The sequence below is a fragment of the Sinohyriopsis cumingii genome, unplaced genomic scaffold, assembly GCF_028554795.1.
Source record: "Sinohyriopsis cumingii isolate HCF-2022 unplaced genomic scaffold, ASM2855479v2 utg003954l, whole genome shotgun sequence".
In the NCBI taxonomy this organism is placed as follows: Eukaryota; Metazoa; Mollusca; class Bivalvia; order Unionida; family Unionidae; genus Sinohyriopsis; species Sinohyriopsis cumingii.
This window is the reverse complement of record NW_028316633.1, coordinates 127,470-147,359: the sequence shown is the minus strand read 5'-3', so window position 1 is coordinate 147,359 and position 19,890 is coordinate 127,470. Positions and strand designations below refer to the sequence as shown.

At 32.7% G+C, this 19,890-nt stretch overlaps 2 protein-coding genes across 2 annotated transcripts; both read left to right on the top strand.

The window, feature by feature from the left end:
* The first annotated feature begins 140 nt into the window (after positions 1-140).
* On the top strand, positions 141-12,302 carry LOC149769394 (beta-1,3-galactosyl-O-glycosyl-glycoprotein beta-1,6-N-acetylglucosaminyltransferase 3-like). The gene is made up of 3 exons (XM_089949917.1): positions 141-357; positions 6,821-7,818; positions 11,910-12,302. Exons 1-3 carry the CDS (start codon positions 141-143, stop codon positions 12,300-12,302), a joined length of 1,608 nt encoding a protein of 535 aa, XP_089806043.1.
* A 1,927-nt stretch (positions 12,303-14,229) lies between these two features.
* Positions 14,230-19,757, top strand: LOC149769393 (beta-1,3-galactosyl-O-glycosyl-glycoprotein beta-1,6-N-acetylglucosaminyltransferase 3-like). The gene is made up of 2 exons (XM_089949916.1): positions 14,230-15,273; positions 19,365-19,757. The coding sequence occupies exons 1-2, from the start codon at positions 14,230-14,232 to the stop codon at positions 19,755-19,757; spliced, it is 1,437 nt and encodes a 478-aa protein (XP_089806042.1).
* Positions 19,758-19,890: the final 133 nt, after the last annotated feature.

The following is a 19,890-nucleotide window of genomic DNA, read 5'->3' as shown; positions in this document are numbered from 1 at the left end:
ACCACGAAATTGTGAAAATTTTGCAAATATATAACGGTTCAAATGACATCGAGGGGATAACAGGTAATCGCATGCTTCCAGAACGATTTAAATACGTTCATAATTACGTGTCAAAGGACGGTGGGAAAGCAACCATTTACATGACAGATATACCAAAATCTGATCCCCCACATAATATAACAATTGTAAAAGGCAGCGCATATGGCATCTTTAGCAGGAACTTTGTTCGGTTTATTATTTATGATGAAAGAGCAAGAGCTTTATTGGAATGGTGCAAGGAAATATACAGCCCTGACGAATATTACTGGGCAACGCTGAATCATGACCCACACCTTAGTGCTCCTGGCGGTTATGCAGGTAAGGTAAATGCAACATAGATATGTGTAAAGGAGTGAATTATATAGGCTAAGTTGGGTTTCACTTCCTGCAGAAAAGATGGCTTATAGAAGGTTCATTTCTCTTCACTAAACGTCTATTATCTTTCAGTGACTCGAAGCAGTTCGATATGCAAAACTTCCATTACTACTGAACTGTGATGTATTAGAGTTATTAGAGGTGTGCGGTATTAACGGTTTATTTCGATATTTTGTTCGTCGGTAGGCAACACGGTACTTTTTACTACATCGATAAATCGGTAGCTTCCGTTTCTAAGTAATATACTAAATTCCGAAGTAATCTTATTACTTATTTAATTTAATGATATTAGCAACATGTTTTTATTTTTATGACGAAAATAATGTAAAATATATTAATATTTTGGGGGTTACAAAACAGTTGTATTTGTCACAAATTCTTATGGAATATCACAGATATGATTATAATTCTTTAATTACACGTTTAACACTTGTCACATAGTGGCGAAATGGAATACTGTGAATGAAATTTGGGCCAAATATTACTCTTGGAAGAAATATTGCTGATTAAAAAATATAATTTCTTGGATTATTTACTTATATAATGTGTTATGTACATATATTCCTTTGCAAGACTGCCAATCATCGTAAGATTTTCTTGAGAACCATTGTTTTCTGTTAGACGTTTTGAAAATTTCTCGAGACCAGTAAATAGATTCTAGTTTGTTGAGTGTGTTTAGGATTACTAACACTTCTAAAAGTGTCTTGCCTTGCATCCCACTCAAAGCATTCTCAGCAAATAATATCAATAGTACAGCTAATATATTGTAGGCTTCTGTGTCAACACTTCCTATTTTTGTCAATAAGCTCCCCAATGTCGCCATAGTTTTTCACCGGATGTTGGCTATCATGCAAGAGTAGTCATCCTACTTCACATTCAATTTTTAGATTACAACCAAGGCATCAATAAACAAATTTATCTATAATGTACTGATCATTTAATTTGGGGTGTGGGTGCGACTTTTGTTTGTTGAGCTGAGATATTTTATTTTATTGTAAGATAATTAATTTTATTATCCAAATATTATAATAAATATAATATGATGTAATTTTGTTATAAAGTGGACCAAGATATTTTATCCAGCATTTGACTGACGGAATTTTGTTTCTAACAGAAATGTGTCAGACCTATGAAATACATCATTAAATTTCTAGTTTTACGACTACATGGGGTTTAACTAAGCAATAAAGAAGAATCAAAACCAAAACATTTTATAAAATTCAAAATCTTAATGTATTTCTCTAAAATGGAAAGTGAAAGAATTAAAAATTGCTTACAGTCTGGTATGAATTCCTATTTTGCTACACAGTTTTATTAATTCCATTAGATCCGAATACGTTGCAAATGCATTCTGAATGATAAAAAAAATATGTAATGATGTGTCAACAGTATAGAAAAAGTCGCCGTTTTAATTCCAAATATCTTTAAGTTAATGGACCAGTTTCACAATACCTTTAAATAACGCTCTTGGGTTATCTTGCAAAATCTCGTAATTCCAAAACGAGGCGCTCACAGCTGGGAGATTTACAATTAAAATGTCAAAACGTTGGAATCATATTGATTATAGCATAGAGGATTTACAGTGTTTAACTGTCAAACAGTTACAAAAATTCTTAAATACAAATACTCCGTTAGGTATTCGAAGGACACAAATAATTCCAATTACAAAATTTACATATGTCAACAACTTTTGACATTATGCAGTATAACCTGTGTTATAAGAATTTACTGCGCATAAAAAAATAACTAAGAGAAAGGCGTAAGTACAATTGATATGTGATACCAATACAATTGTTTTAGTAGCATGTAAATACTAATGTAATAGAGAATTTCAAGAATGGATAACCCATCTATCTTCTTTCTTATACATAAGAATCACGTCTCTTATGTGGAGCTATAGGTCCAGGTGACTTCAAGATAAACTGTCCTTATACACTTCATACATTAAGTTAGGTGCTAAATGCTAATAAAGTCTTCTATATCCATTTCAAATTAAATCCCTCTTACCCTCTTTCTGTATCTATCGAGCTTATTTTCAACGTTTGATTTACAAAGCCTAAGGCAATGTTCTATGATAGCAATCTATGAAAGTAAAACAAAGATTGTATGCTACCTTAAAGCAAGTAATCCAAAGAGTATTGCTACGTGGATCAATAATTCAATGTATGTTCAAGTATTGGTATGGCAATTAATATACATCACTACATTTTCGGTGCACAAAATTTTGAATTTTCAACTATATATTTGTGTTTACCGGTTTTAAACGGCTCTATAAGCTCTGCAACTTAGTTTATATACATGGGAGTAATTTCCTTTTTTATTAAGTATTTCTTCTAAACCTGGATATAGACCAACATAATATCGTAACTCGTAAATAACAATAAAATCAAAGAAATGTATGTCCTTATGTCTTTGACACATAATTATTTTAACTTTCGATAAAATACTAAATGTGCATTGTGTATATGCTGTCCATGTTTTAGTCAATATCATCTGGCAGACAAGTTTCAAAATTGCAACATTTTATTTAGAGTCATATTTGTTCTAGTTGTCAAATTACGAATGCATATGGAAACAGTTTGCTAGACTGAGTTTACTAAAGTTTTCTGAATATCCTTTAATTGGAAGGCTCCTGATTAATTGTAACCCTAACATAATGAAGAAATAAAATAATCTTATCTATCAAGTAGACTAAAGTCTTCTACCAGGAAGAGACAGACACGAAGAGTAAACACTTCCAACCAATTTAAATACTTCAAGATAGAAGAAACTACTTTGATAACAAAAAAGACACAGATTAAGTAGAGGTTTGAGACTTTCGAACTGATAAGTAGAGAAAAATCAAATACAAACCGCTACCTGTCTAATTCATGTCATGTTCAGAATAATAAATGAGTTGTTAACAACCAGCATTTAAAGATTGGGTGTTCTAATGGGTACTTTAATGGGACTTTATGTCGGCTCTGATGATACTTAAGTCCAGACATGAAAAGTACTTTAGATACTGGTATTTCTTGAGACTCTTGAATTATGAACAGTTGCAACGGCCTTTCGGCGATATATAGAACACATTTTTGGATACAATACGATGGTTGACGAGTTGTCAATAACATGAATGTAATAAACCCTAACCCATGTCATCATTTCGAATTCACGAGCTACAGTTATCATCTTTGAAAGCTTCAATATTTATATTGTGTCTTACTTTCTCTTTTTATAATGACTTTTATCATTTTTTATTTTTGACAGTTTTGTACTAGTTCCAATTATCTTGTGTTTGATCAGTGAAAACATGTTGATCTTAATCAGAATAACCAAAAGGTCCACCAGATATAATATGAACTTTATCTAGTTTCTTACATCATCACCTGTGTGCTTTATAAAAATATACCCATCTCCTTTTCAATTTCAATGGAATGTCAATCTATTTAAATTTGTATTATATTTAATGTTTTGCTTTTGAGGATTTAAACTTCTGAATCTTGCGAAGACGGATATTTGTGTTTTCGTCACGATGGTAATACGATTCATAAACTTATTTACATTTTTTCTATTCTTTTGCCTCCAATTTATAAAATAGTTCTTATTCCTTTGGTCCAGTTGTTCAGTTGGGCCTTGTGACAGGGCCAATAACAGTTGTTGTATGTCACCTGCAAAAGATAATTTTATTTGTACAAGGTTGTCTTTTTCTAACACTTATTGCAATAGCTCACAACCCCAACTGGAGTTCCGAAACCATGAAAGAAAACGAATCTTACTGGATACGCAGCCTTACAACATTGAAACCAAGCGGTTTAAACGAATAAGACTAGAAAAAGACAGCCATTCATAAATAAAATTATCTTTTTGCAGCTGGCATGTTCTCTTTTCAATAATTCTCTAAATGTGCTTATTAGTCACCCAATAACCTATAATTACAACTATACCGTTAACGACTTTATGTAAATCATGAAGTTTCAGATGTCAAAATGTCAACACATTCACCATCGATCAAAGATGGTAAGGAATTTTAAAACTTTATATTTAATCCTAAAACGAAGATCGTAATAGCTGGTGTTGATCAGCTAGACCCAGAAATTGCCAATGAGGCAAATGCAACAAATAAAATTGCTCAGATGATAAACTTAACATTAGATTCACCAGATTTAAATGAGAACGTTGACGACTTTATTAGACTTGCAGGAATGAAAGGTCCCCATCTACACGACGCTATCAGAGACTTTGACATAACAAGTAAATACTGCCCACCCAGTGGTTGTGAGGAACAACGATTGTCTGATACTCTGATCGAGCTTAACAAAGAAAATTCATTGTTAATCAACAAATCTAATCTTATTAAAACAAGATCGTATGGCGGCAAAAAGCCAGAACAAGAACGAATAAAACAAAATCATGATGAACTTGACAAACAAGCTGAAACCAGAAAAAATTAAGTTGTCAAAAATCGCAAACTTAGATACACATTTGCTAAATGCCGTATATTCCGTGAACTAGGTATGGATTATCTTGATAATAATACCTTATTGGAAATAACAGATGTTCGTTCTGATGCTGACCTGTTAATATCATCTTATCTTTTGCCCCTTTGACTCGCTGACAAAAGAAAACTCGAAAGAATATGATGAATCGCATGTTGTTGCTGTACTTAAAGTGGTATCACATAGAGAATGAAAAGTAGAATTGAATTCTGACGCAGAATTTTTTTTTATATTTTATACTGCGTTAGATGAAATAACTTATATATATCCTAAATTTTCAATCGACACGTTTCGATAAAGTGACATACGATAGAAGTAAAAAGATTGATCTTAAAAAATACGATAAATATGTTTAAAAAGTACTTACAGAACCATGATATAAAAATATAAAAGAGTTGATTGACAGGTATCTAAATTTACCAGTCAATGATATAAGCATTAAAAATAACCATCGCCTATTACAATTTGGCACACCAAAAGCAATTCTTAGACATCACCTGATACTTAAAACGTTTAGCTTGTAGGATCTTAGCAAAGTAACTGGTTATCTTGAGGAAACAGAAAGTGAGCATAAAGATGCAAATGAGATTATGGAAATACCAACACACTTTAATCCTGTTTGCTTTTCCACATATATCGATATTAGTGAAGATGAAATATATACAGATATATCCTCTGATGTATATAAGTACAGAGATGTTATCGCTGATCCAATAAATAACTATTCCGTGTGTTATTGGATACAGTTGCAAAAGGAAATACATTTTCTTTAGAATAGTAAAATAATGTAACGACAAGTAATAGATTTAAATCATGTGTCAGACATTCTTCAGGAAAACGAAAAAGACGAGCTTATGCAGTACTACAAGTATTATCATAAACAAATTTGGTATGTAAGAAAATCTTACCGGTATTACGGTAGAATTTTAAAGGTGATATCGTACATCCCAATTGCTTTAAGAAATCTATTTCTGTTATCAGATATACAAGATTACTTTTTGTTGCAGACGATGGAAATTATTGTTTTCTTTTGTTACGAATGATAAATTCTACGTATTTATAGATCATTAGTTACGTGAGCATTATAAAGATCTTGCTTGCTCTTAAAACGTTATAATTCGTCATTATTTGCATTGTTCTAACTTTACCTTTCGCTGATGCCATGTAGCCACAATTGTGCTGTGATCTCGTGAAACAGCACATGCATACATACATACATACATACAAAGCACAACCAATACGTTCCACTACGTTATACTGATACAATGAACATCTAGGAGTGGATTACTTCGAAACGATTTAGCGTAGTAAAATAATGTGGTATTTTCATGAAACCAAACAAAATTCTAAACTATTCCTTTATTATGTGAGCAAAACATTTAAAAGTACTCAGAAAACGTTTTGAGACCCTAAATCTTATGGAGTGGCTCATATATGTGTGCATGTTCGTTTAGGTCACTATGATACACGCGTGTGGAACAAATATTTTTACGAGTACCCATTTTTGTGCTGCCAGGAGTATATTTCCATGGCAGAACTGAGACATGGAAATTTGCATAGCTATGATTATAGGAATAACTTGTTTAATGGTACCAGTATCTGCAATAAATGAAGACCACAAACCCTATAACTTTCCTTTCTGTCTTCTTTCCAGTCATTCTTGTTAGGTGTTTGTTACTGGTATTGTCTCGTATTTGATCACTACGCAGTATTATAGTTTTTACTCATGAGATTTTAAGTTTGCTCAAGCTAAATATTCGAATGGTCCTTTACGCCGCTTTTCCTTTCAATACTTATATGTTTCTTTCCAATTACAAAAGGTTAACAATTGACCGTTCCCGTCATGCCGAAGCTCGTTCGACGAAAAGCTGAAGTTGTCATAATGTTCAGTGTGTTTTGCTTTGTCTGGATTGTCAACCATTATTTAGGATGTGGTGGTGACTGTGAGAAATTGTCTTTCATTCGAAATGCCTCCTTTGAAGTTTCATTTAATAGAACCCAAACACCGAATGAAACACAGACGGAAAAAGTGCTAACCAGGAAACTTAGAAGACTTGTAACAGCAGTCGATTGCAAACGTATAATAGAGGGACAGAAAGAGGAAATTACTAATGCCACCACGTGGATGACGAAACAAACCAAAAATACTATTCTTGATGCTGAATATTTAAATTTGACATCCGATTGTAAAGCATACAAGAAGGAGAGAGGTTTTCTGGACTTCATCGTGACAGAGGAGGAAAAGCAGTTTCCCATTGCCTACAGCATTCTTTTGTACCAAGAGGTGGAGCAAATGGAGAGGCTCCTGAGGGCAATTTACAGACCTCAAAATATCTATTGTATTCACGTCGACTTTTCCTCGTCAGTGGAGGTTCACAGTGCCGTAAATGCCATTACCAGATGCTTTGAGAATGTTTTTGTGGTTTCCAAAAAGGAGACTCTTGTTTATGCTGGGTTCACGAGGCTACAGGCAGATATAAACTGCATGGCCGACTTATTGCAGAAGAATGGGGAATGGAAATATTTTATAAATCTTCCAAGCCAACAGTATCCTATCAAAACAAACCACGAAATTGTGAAAATTTTGCAAATATATAACGGTTCAAATGACATCGAGGGGATAACAGGTAATCGCATGCTTCCAGAACGATTTAAATACGTTCATAATTACGTGTCAAAGGACGGTGGGAAAGCAACCATTTACATGACAGATATACCAAAATCTGATCCCCCACATAATATAACAATTGTAAAAGGCAGCGCATATGGCATCTTTAGCAGGAACTTTGTTCGGTTTATTATTTATGATGAAAGAGCAAGAGCTTTATTGGAATGGTGCAAGGAAATATACAGCCCTGACGAATATTACTGGGCAACGCTGAATCATGACCCACACCTTAGTGCTCCTGGCGGTTATGCAGGTAAGGTAAATGCAACATAGATATGTGTAAAGGAGTGAATTATATAGGCTAAGTTGGGTTTCACTTCCTGCAGAAAAGATGGCTTATAGAAGGTTCATTTCTCTTCACTAAACGTCTATTATCTTTCAGTGACTCGAAGCAGTTCGATATGCAAAACTTCCATTACTACTGAACTGTGATGTATTAGAGTTATTAGAGGTGTGCGGTATTAACGGTTTATTTCGATATTTTGTTCGTCGGTAGGCAACACGGTACTTTTTACTACATCGATAAATCGGTAGCTTCCGTTTCTAAGTAATATACTAAATTCCGAAGTAATCTTATTACTTATTTAATTTAATGATATTAGCAACATGTTTTTATTTTTATGACGAAAATAATGTAAAATATATTAATATTTTGGGGGTTACAAAACAGTTGTATTTGTCACAAATTCTTATGGAATATCACAGATATGATTATAATTCTTTAATTACACGTTTAACACTTGTCACATAGTGGCGAAATGGAATACTGTGAATGAAATTTGGGCCAAATATTACTCTTGGAAGAAATATTGCTGATTAAAAAATATAATTTCTTGGATTATTTACTTATATAATGTGTTATGTACATATATTCCTTTGCAAGACTGCCAATCATCGTAAGATTTTCTTGAGAACCATTGTTTTCTGTTAGACGTTTTGAAAATTTCTCGAGACCAGTAAATAGATTCTAGTTTGTTGAGTGTGTTTAGGATTACTAACACTTCTAAAAGTGTCTTGCCTTGCATCCCACTCAAAGCATTCTCAGCAAATAATATCAATAGTACAGCTAATATATTGTAGGCTTCTGTGTCAACACTTCCTATTTTTGTCAATAAGCTCCCCAATGTCGCCATAGTTTTTCACCGGATGTTGGCTATCATGCAAGAGTAGTCATCCTACTTCACATTCAATTTTTAGATTACAACCAAGGCATCAATAAACAAATTTATCTATAATGTACTGATCATTTAATTTGGGGTGTGGGTGCGACTTTTGTTTGTTGAGCTGAGATATTTTATTTTATTGTAAGATAATTAATTTTATTATCCAAATATTATAATAAATATAATATGATGTAATTTTGTTATAAAGTGGACCAAGATATTTTATCCAGCATTTGACTGACGGAATTTTGTTTCTAACAGAAATGTGTCAGACCTATGAAATACATCATTAAATTTCTAGTTTTACGACTACATGGGGTTTAACTAAGCAATAAAGAAGAATCAAAACCAAAACATTTTATAAAATTCAAAATCTTAATGTATTTCTCTAAAATGGAAAGTGAAAGAATTAAAAATTGCTTACAGTCTGGTATGAATTCCTATTTTGCTACACAGTTTTATTAATTCCATTAGATCCGAATACGTTGCAAATGCATTCTGAATGATAAAAAAAATATGTAATGATGTGTCAACAGTATAGAAAAAGTCGCCGTTTTAATTCCAAATATCTTTAAGTTAATGGACCAGTTTCACAATACCTTTAAATAACGCTCTTGGGTTATCTTGCAAAATCTCGTAATTCCAAAACGAGGCGCTCACAGCTGGGAGATTTACAATTAAAATGTCAAAACGTTGGAATCATATTGATTATAGCATAGAGGATTTACAGTGTTTAACTGTCAAACAGTTACAAAAATTCTTAAATACAAATACTCCGTTAGGTATTCGAAGGACACAAATAATTCCAATTACAAAATTTACATATGTCAACAACTTTTGACATATGCAGTATAACCTGTGTTATAAGAATTTACTGCGCATAAAAAAATAACTAAGAGAAAGGCGTAAGTACAATTGATATGTGATACCAATACAATTGTTTTAGTAGCATGTAAATACTAATGTAATAGAGAATTTCAAGAATGGATAACCCATCTATCTTCTTTCTTATACATAAGAATCACGTCTCTTATGTGGAGCTATAGGTCCAGGTGACTTCAAGATAAACTGTCCTTATACACTTCATACATTAAGTTAGGTGCTAAATGCTAATAAAGTCTTCTATATCCATTTCAAATTAAATCCCTCTTACCCTCTTTCTGTATCTATCGAGCTTATTTTCAACGTTTGATTTACAAAGCCTAAGGCAATGTTCTATGATAGCAATCTATGAAAGTAAAACAAAGATTGTATGCTACCTTAAAGCAAGTAATCCAAAGAGTATTGCTACGTGGATCAATAATTCAATGTATGTTCAAGTATTGGTATGGCAATTAATATACATCACTACATTTTCGGTGCACAAAATTTTGAATTTTCAACTATATATTTGTGTTTACCGGTTTTAAACGGCTCTATAAGCTCTGCAACTTAGTTTATATACATGGGAGTAATTTCCTTTTTTATTAAGTATTTCTTCTAAACCTGGATATAGACCAACATAATATCGTAACTCGTAAATAACAATAAAATCAAAGAAATGTATGTCCTTATGTCTTTGACACATAATTATTTTAACTTTCGATAAAATACTAAATGTGCATTGTGTATATGCTGTCCATGTTTTAGTCAATATCATCTGGCAGACAAGTTTCAAAATTGCAACATTTTATTTAGAGTCATATTTGTTCTAGTTGTCAAATTACGAATGCATATGGAAACAGTTTGCTAGACTGAGTTTACTAAAGTTTTCTGAATATCCTTTAATTGGAAGGCTCCTGATTAATTGTAACCCTAACATAATGAAGAAATAAAATAATCTTATCTATCAAGTAGACTAAAGTCTTCTACCAGGAAGAGACAGACACGAAGAGTAAACACTTCCAACCAATTTAAATACTTCAAGATAGAAGAAACTACTTTGATAACAAAAAAGACACAGATTAAGTAGAGGTTTGAGACTTTCGAACTGATAAGTAGAGAAAAATCAAATACAAACCGCTACCTGTCTAATTCATGTCATGTTCAGAATAATAAATGAGTTGTTAACAACCAGCATTTAAAGATTGGGTGTTCTAATGGGTACTTTAATGGGACTTTATGTCGGCTCTGATGATACTTAAGTCCAGACATGAAAAGTACTTTAGATACTGGTATTTCTTGAGACTCTTGAATTATGAACAGTTGCAACGGCCTTTCGGCGATATATAGAACACATTTTTGGATACAATACGATGGTTGACGAGTTGTCAATAACATGAATGTAATAAACCCTAACCCATGTCATCATTTCGAATTCACGAGCTACAGTTATCATCTTTGAAAGCTTCAATATTTATATTGTGTCTTACTTTCTCTTTTTATAATGACTTTTATCATTTTTTATTTTTGACAGTTTTGTACTAGTTCCAATTATCTTGTGTTTGATCAGTGAAAACATGTTGATCTTAATCAGAATAACCAAAAGGTCCACCAGATATAATATGAACTTTATCTAGTTTCTTACATCATCACCTGTGTGCTTTATAAAAATATACCCATCTCCTTTTCAATTTCAATGGAATGTCAATCTATTTAAATTTGTATTATATTTAATGTTTTGCTTTTGAGGATTTAAACTTCTGAATCTTGCGAAGACGGATATTTGTGTTTTCGTCACGATGGTAATACGATTCATAAACTTATTTACATTTTTTCTATTCTTTTGCCTCCAATTTATAAAATAGTTCTTATTCCTTTGGTCCAGTTGTTCAGTTGGGCCTTGTGACAGGGCCAATAACAGTTGTTGTATGTCACCTGCAAAAGATAATTTTATTTGTACAAGGTTGTCTTTTTCTAACACTTATTGCAATAGCTCACAACCCCAACTGGAGTTCCGAAACCATGAAAGAAAACGAATCTTACTGGATACGCAGCCTTACAACATTGAAACCAAGCGGTTTAAACGAATAAGACTAGAAAAAGACAGCCATTCATAAATAAAATTATCTTTTTGCAGCTGGCATGTTCTCTTTTCAATAATTCTCTAAATGTGCTTATTAGTCACCCAATAACCTATAATTACAACTATACCGTTAACGACTTTATGTAAATCATGAAGTTTCAGATGTCAAAATGTCAACACATTCACCATCGATCAAAGATGGTAAGGAATTTTAAAACTTTATATTTAATCCTAAAACGAAGATCGTAATAGCTGGTGTTGATCAGCTAGACCCAGAAATTGCCAATGAGGCAAATGCAACAAATAAAATTGCTCAGATGATAAACTTAACATTAGATTCACCAGATTTAAATGAGAACGTTGACGACTTTATTAGACTTGCAGGAATGAAAGGTCCCCATCTACACGACGCTATCAGAGACTTTGACATAACAAGTAAATACTGCCCACCCAGTGGTTGTGAGGAACAACGATTGTCTGATACTCTGATCGAGCTTAACAAAGAAAATTCATTGTTAATCAACAAATCTAATCTTATTAAAACAAGATCGTATGGCGGCAAAAAGCCAGAACAAGAACGAATAAAACAAAATCATGATGAACTTGACAAACAAGCTGAAACCAGAAAAAATTAAGTTGTCAAAAATCGCAAACTTAGATACACATTTGCTAAATGCCGTATATTCCGTGAACTAGGTATGGATTATCTTGATAATAATACCTTATTGGAAATAACAGATGTTCGTTCTGATGCTGACCTGTTAATATCATCTTATCTTTTGCCCCTTTGACTCGCTGACAAAAGAAAACTCGAAAGAATATGATGAATCGCATGTTGTTGCTGTACTTAAAGTGGTATCACATAGAGAATGAAAAGTAGAATTGAATTCTGACGCAGAATTTTTTTTTATATTTTATACTGCGTTAGATGAAATAACTTATATATATCCTAAATTTTCAATCGACACGTTTCGATAAAGTGACATACGATAGAAGTAAAAAGATTGATCTTAAAAAATACGATAAATATGTTTAAAAAGTACTTACAGAACCATGATATAAAAATATAAAAGAGTTGATTGACAGGTATCTAAATTTACCAGTCAATGATATAAGCATTAAAAATAACCATCGCCTATTACAATTTGGCACACCAAAAGCAATTCTTAGACATCACCTGATACTTAAAACGTTTAGCTTGTAGGATCTTAGCAAAGTAACTGGTTATCTTGAGGAAACAGAAAGTGAGCATAAAGATGCAAATGAGATTATGGAAATACCAACACACTTTAATCCTGTTTGCTTTTCCACATATATCGATATTAGTGAAGATGAAATATATACAGATATATCCTCTGATGTATATAAGTACAGAGATGTTATCGCTGATCCAATAAATAACTATTCCGTGTGTTATTGGATACAGTTGCAAAAGGAAATACATTTTCTTTAGAATAGTAAAATAATGTAACGACAAGTAATAGATTTAAATCATGTGTCAGACATTCTTCAGGAAAACGAAAAAGACGAGCTTATGCAGTACTACAAGTATTATCACAAACAAATTTGGTATGTAAGAAAATCTTACCGGTATTACGGTAGAATTTTAAAGGTGATATCGTACATCCCAATTGCTTTAAGAAATCTATTTCTGTTATCAGATATACAAGATTACTTTTTGTTGCAGACGATGGAAATTATTGTTTTCTTTTGTTACGAATGATAAATTCTACGTATTTATAGATCATTAGTTACGTGAGCATTATAAAGATCTTGCTTGCTCTTAAAACGTTATAATTCGTCATTATTTGCATTGTTCTAACTTTACCTTTCGCTGATGCCATGTAGCCACAATTGTGCTGTGATCTCGTGAAACAGCACATGCATACATACATACATACATACAAAGCACAACCAATACGTTCCACTACGTTATACTGATACAATGAACATCTAGGAGTGGATTACTTCGAAACGATTTAGCGTAGTAAAATAATGTGGTATTTTCATGAAACCAAACAAAATTCTAAACTATTCCTTTATTATGTGAGCAAAACATTTAAAAGTACTCAGAAAACGTTTTGAGACCCTAAATCTTATGGAGTGGCTCATATATGTGTGCATGTTCGTTTAGGTCACTATGATACACGCGTGTGGAACAAATATTTTTACGAGTACCCATTTTTGTGCTGCCAGGAGTATATTTCCATGGCAGAACTGAGACATGGAAATTTGCATAGCTATGATTATAGGAATAACTTGTTTAATGGTACCAGTATCTGCAATAAATGAAGACCACAAACCCTATAACTTTCCTTTCTGTCTTCTTTCCAGTCATTCTTGTTAGGTGTTTGTTACTGGTATTGTCTCGTATTTGATCACTACGCAGTATTATAGTTTTTACTCATGAGATTTTAAGTTTGCTCAAGCTAAATATTCGAATGGTCCTTTACGCCGCTTTTCCTTTCAATACTTATATGTTTCTTTCCAATTACAAAAGGTTAACAATTGACCGTTCCCGTCATGCCGAAGCTCGTTCGACGAAAAGCTGAAGTTGTCATAATGTTCAGTGTGTTTTGCTTTGTCTGGATTGTCAACCATTATTTAGGATGTGGTGGTGACTGTGAGAAATTGTCTTTCATTCGAAATGCCTCCTTTGAAGTTTCATTTAATAGAACCCAAACACCGAATGAAACACAGACGGAAAAAGTGCTAACCAGGAAACTTAGAAGACTTGTAACAGCAGTCGATTGCAAACGTATAATAGAGGGACAGAAAGAGGAAATTACTAATGCCACCACGTGGATGACGAAACAAACCAAAAATACTATTCTTGATGCTGAATATTTAAATTTGACATCCGATTGTAAAGCATACAAGAAGGAGAGAGGTTTTCTGGACTTCATCGTGACAGAGGAGGAAAAGCAGTTTCCCATTGCCTACAGCATTCTTTTGTACCAAGAGGTGGAGCAAATGGAGAGGCTCCTGAGGGCAATTTACAGACCTCAAAATATCTATTGTATTCACGTCGACTTTTCCTCGTCAGTGGAGGTTCACAGTGCCGTAAATGCCATTACCAGATGCTTTGAGAATGTTTTTGTGGTTTCCAAAAAGGAGACTCTTGTTTATGCTGGGTTCACGAGGCTACAGGCAGATATAAACTGCATGGCCGACTTATTGCAGAAGAATGGGGAATGGAAATATTTTATAAATCTTCCAAGCCAACAGTATCCTATCAAAACAAACCACGAAATTGTGAAAATTTTGCAAATATATAACGGTTCAAATGACATCGAGGGGATAACAGGTAATCGCATGCTTCCAGAACGATTTAAATACGTTCATAATTACGTGTCAAAGGACGGTGGGAAAGCAACCATTTACATGACAGATATACCAAAATCTGATCCCCCACATAATATAACAATTGTAAAAGGCAGCGCATATGGCATCTTTAGCAGGAACTTTGTTCGGTTTATTATTTATGATGAAAGAGCAAGAGCTTTATTGGAATGGTGCAAGGAAATATACAGCCCTGACGAATATTACTGGGCAACGCTGAATCATGACCCACACCTTAGTGCTCCTGGCGGTTATGCAGGTAAGGTAAATGCAACATAGATATGTGTAAAGGAGTGAATTATATAGGCTAAGTTGGGTTTCACTTCCTGCAGAAAAGATGGCTTATAGAAGGTTCATTTCTCTTCACTAAACGTCTATTATCTTTCAGTGACTCGAAGCAGTTCGATATGCAAAACTTCCATTACTACTGAACTGTGATGTATTAGAGTTATTAGAGGTGTGCGGTATTAACGGTTTATTTCGATATTTTGTTCGTCGGTAGGCAACACGGTACTTTTTACTACATCGATAAATCGGTAGCTTCCGTTTCTAAGTAATATACTAAATTCCGAAGTAATCTTATTACTTATTTAATTTAATGATATTAGCAACATGTTTTTATTTTTATGACGAAAATAATGTAAAATATATTAATATTTTGGGGGTTACAAAACAGTTGTATTTGTCACAAATTCTTATGGAATATCACAGATATGATTATAATTCTTTAATTACACGTTTAACACTTGTCACATAGTGGCGAAATGGAATACTGTGAATGAAATTTGGGCCAAATATTACTCTTGGAAGAAATATTGCTGATTAAAAAATATAATTTCTTGGATTATTTACTTATATAATGTGTTATGTACATATATTCCTTTGCAAGACTGCCAATCATCGTAAGATTTTCTTGAGAACCATTGTTTTCTGTTAGACGTTTTGAAAATTTCTCGAGACCAGTAAATAGATTCTAGTTTGTTGAGTGTGTTTAGGATTACTAACACTTCTAAAAGTGTCTTGCCTTGCATCCCACTCAAAGCATTCTCAGCAAATAATATCAATAGTACAGCTAATATATTGTAGGCTTCTGTGTCAACACTTCCTATTTTTGTCAATAAGCTCCCCAATGTCGCCATAGTTTTTCACCGGATGTTGGCTATCATGCAAGAGTAGTCATCCTACTTCACATTCAATTTTTAGATTACAACCAAGGCATCAATAAACAAATTTATCTATAATGTACTGATCATTTAATTTGGGGTGTGGGTGCGACTTTTGTTTGTTGAGCTGAGATATTTTATTTTATTGTAAGATAATTAATTTTATTATCCAAATATTATAATAAATATAATATGATGTAATTTTGTTATAAAGTGGACCAAGATATTTTATCCAGCATTTGACTGACGGAATTTTGTTTCTAACAGAAATGTGTCAGACCTATGAAATACATCATTAAATTTCTAGTTTTACGACTACATGGGGTTTAACTAAGCAATAAAGAAGAATCAAAACCAAAACATTTTATAAAATTCAAAATCTTAATGTATTTCTCTAAAATGGAAAGTGAAAGAATTAAAAATTGCTTACAGTCTGGTATGAATTCCTATTTTGCTACACAGTTTTATTAATTCCATTAGATCCGAATACGTTGCAAATGCATTCTGAATGATAAAAAAAATATGTAATGATGTGTCAACAGTATAGAAAAAGTCGCCGTTTTAATTCCAAATATCTTTAAGTTAATGGACCAGTTTCACAATACCTTTAAATAACGCTCTTGGGTTATCTTGCAAAATCTCGTAATTCCAAAACGAGGCGCTCACAGCTGGGAGATTTACAATTAAAATGTCAAAACGTTGGAATCATATTGATTATAGCATAGAGGATTTACAGTGTTTAACTGTCAAACAGTTACAAAAATTCTTAAATACAAATACTCCGTTAGGTATTCGAAGGACACAAATAATTCCAATTACAAAATTTACATATGTCAACAACTTTTGACATATGCAGTATAACCTGTGTTATAAGAATTTACTGCGCATAAAAAAATAACTAAGAGAAAGGCGTAAGTACAATTGATATGTGATACCAATACAATTGTTTTAGTAGCATGTAAATACTAATGTAATAGAGAATTTCAAGAATGGATAACCCATCTATCTTCTTTCTTATACATAAGAATCACGTCTCTTATGTGGAGCTATAGGTCCAGGTGACTTCAAGATAAACTGTCCTTATACACTTCATACATTAAGTTAGGTGCTAAATGCTAATAAAGTCTTCTATATCCATTTCAAATTAAATCCCTCTTACCCTCTTTCTGTATCTATCGAGCTTATTTTCAACGTTTGATTTACAAAGCCTAAGGCAATGTTCTATGATAGCAATCTATGAAAGTAAAACAAAGATTGTATGCTACCTTAAAGCAAGTAATCCAAAGAGTATTGCTACGTGGATCAATAATTCAATGTATGTTCAAGTATTGGTATGGCAATTAATATACATCACTACATTTTCGGTGCACAAAATTTTGAATTTTCAACTATATATTTGTGTTTACCGGTTTTAAACGGCTCTATAAGCTCTGCAACTTAGTTTATATACATGGGAGTAATTTCCTTTTTTATTAAGTATTTCTTCTAAACCTGGATATAGACCAACATAATATCGTAACTCGTAAATAACAATAAAATCAAAGAAATGTATGTCCTTATGTCTTTGACACATAATTATTTTAACTTTCGATAAAATACTAAATGTGCATTGTGTATATGCTGTCCATGTTTTAGTCAATATCATCTGGCAGACAAGTTTCAAAATTGCAACATTTTATTTAGAGTCATATTTGTTCTAGTTGTCAAATTACGAATGCATATGGAAACAGTTTGCTAGACTGAGTTTACTAAAGTTTTCTGAATATCCTTTAATTGGAAGGCTCCTGATTAATTGTAACCCTAACATAATGAAGAAATAAAATAATCTTATCTATCAAGTAGACTAAAGTCTTCTACCAGGAAGAGACAGACACGAAGAGTAAACACTTCCAACCAATTTAAATACTTCAAGATAGAAGAAACTACTTTGATAACAAAAAAGACACAGATTAAGTAGAGGTTTGAGACTTTCGAACTGATAAGTAGAGAAAAATCAAATACAAACCGCTACCTGTCTAATTCATGTCATGTTCAGAATAATAAATGAGTTGTTAACAACCAGCATTTAAAGATTGGGTGTTCTAATGGGTACTTTAATGGGACTTTATGTCGGCTCTGATGATACTTAAGTCCAGACATGAAAAGTACTTTAGATACTGGTATTTCTTGAGACTCTTGAATTATGAACAGTTGCAACGGCCTTTCGGCGATATATAGAACACATTTTTGGATACAATACGATGGTTGACGAGTTGTCAATAACATGAATGTAATAAACCCTAACCCATGTCATCATTTCGAATTCACGAGCTACAGTTATCATCTTTGAAAGCTTCAATATTTATATTGTGTCTTACTTTCTCTTTTTATAATGACTTTTATCATTTTTTATTTTTGACAGTTTTGTACTAGTTCCAATTATCTTGTGTTTGATCAGTGAAAACATGTTGATCTTAATCAGAATAACCAAAAGGTCCACCAGATATAATATGAACTTTATCTAGTTTCTTACATCATCACCTGTGTGCTTTATAAAAATATACCCATCTCCTTTTCAATTTCAATGGAATGTCAATCTATTTAAATTTGTATTATATTTAATGTTTTGCTTTTGAGGATTTAAACTTCTGAATCTTGCGAAGACGGATATTTGTGTTTTCGTCACGATGGTAATACGATTCATAAACTTATTTACATTTTTTCTATTCTTTTGCCTCCAATTTATAAAATAGTTCTTATTCCTTTGGTCCAGTTGTTCAGTTGGGCCTTGTGACAGGGCCAATAACAGTTGTTGTATGTCACCTGCAAAAGATAATTTTATTTGTACAAGGTTGTCTTTTTCTAACACTTATTGCAATAGCTCACAACCCCAACTGGAGTTCCGAAACCATGAAAGAAAACGAATCTTACTGGATACGCAGCCTTACAACATTGAAACCAAGCGGTTTAAACGAATAAGACTAGAAAAAGACAGCCATTCATAAATAAAATTATCTTTTTGCAGCTGGCATGTTCTCTTTTCAATAATTCTCTAAATGTGCTTATTAGTCACCCAATAACCTATAATTACAACTATACCGTTAACGACTTTATGTAAATCATGAAGTTTCAGATGTCAAAATGTCAACACATTCACCATCGATCAAAGATGGTAAGGAATTTTAAAACTTTATATTTAATCCTAAAACGAAGATCGTAATAGCTGGTGTTGATCAGCTAGACCCAGAAATTGCCAATGAGGCAAATGCAACAAATAAAATTGCTCAGATGATAAACTTAACATTAGATTCACCAGATTTAAATGAGAACGTTGACGACTTTATTAGACTTGCAGGAATGAAAGGTCCCCATCTACACGACGCTATCAGAGACTTTGACATAACAAGTAAATACTGCCCACCCAGTGGTTGTGAGGAACAACGATTGTCTGATACTCTGATCGAGCTTAACAAAGAAAATTCATTGTTAATCAACAAATCTAATCTTATTAAAACAAGATCGTATGGCGGCAAAAAGCCAGAACAAGAACGAATAAAACAAAATCATGATGAACTTGACAAACAAGCTGAAACCAGAAAAAATTAAGTTGTCAAAAATCGCAAACTTAGATACACATTTGCTAAATGCCGTATATTCCGTGAACTAGGTATGGATTATCTTGATAATAATACCTTATTGGAAATAACAGATGTTCGTTCTGATGCTGACCTGTTAATAT

What these genes read in the sequence shown, in the direction of transcription:
- LOC149769394 (XM_089949917.1), top strand. Translation starts at nt 141, where the DNA reads ATGACAGATATACCAAAATCTGATCCCCCACATAATATAACAATTGTA. An exon ending in TGCTCCTGGCGGTTATGCAG is followed by an intron (nt 358 to 6,820) that starts GTAAGGTAAATG and finishes ACCATTATTTAG; the next exon opens with GATGTGGTGGTGACTGTGAG. An exon ending in CTGGCGGTTATGCAGGTAAG is followed by an intron (nt 7,819 to 11,909) that starts GTAAATGCAACA and finishes CCTAAAACGAAG; the next exon opens with ATCGTAATAGCTGGTGTTGA.
- LOC149769393 (XM_089949916.1), top strand. Translation starts at nt 14,230, where the DNA reads ATGTTCAGTGTGTTTTGCTTTGTCTGGATTGTCAACCATTATTTAGGA. An exon ending in CTGGCGGTTATGCAGGTAAG is followed by an intron (nt 15,274 to 19,364) that starts GTAAATGCAACA and finishes CCTAAAACGAAG; the next exon opens with ATCGTAATAGCTGGTGTTGA.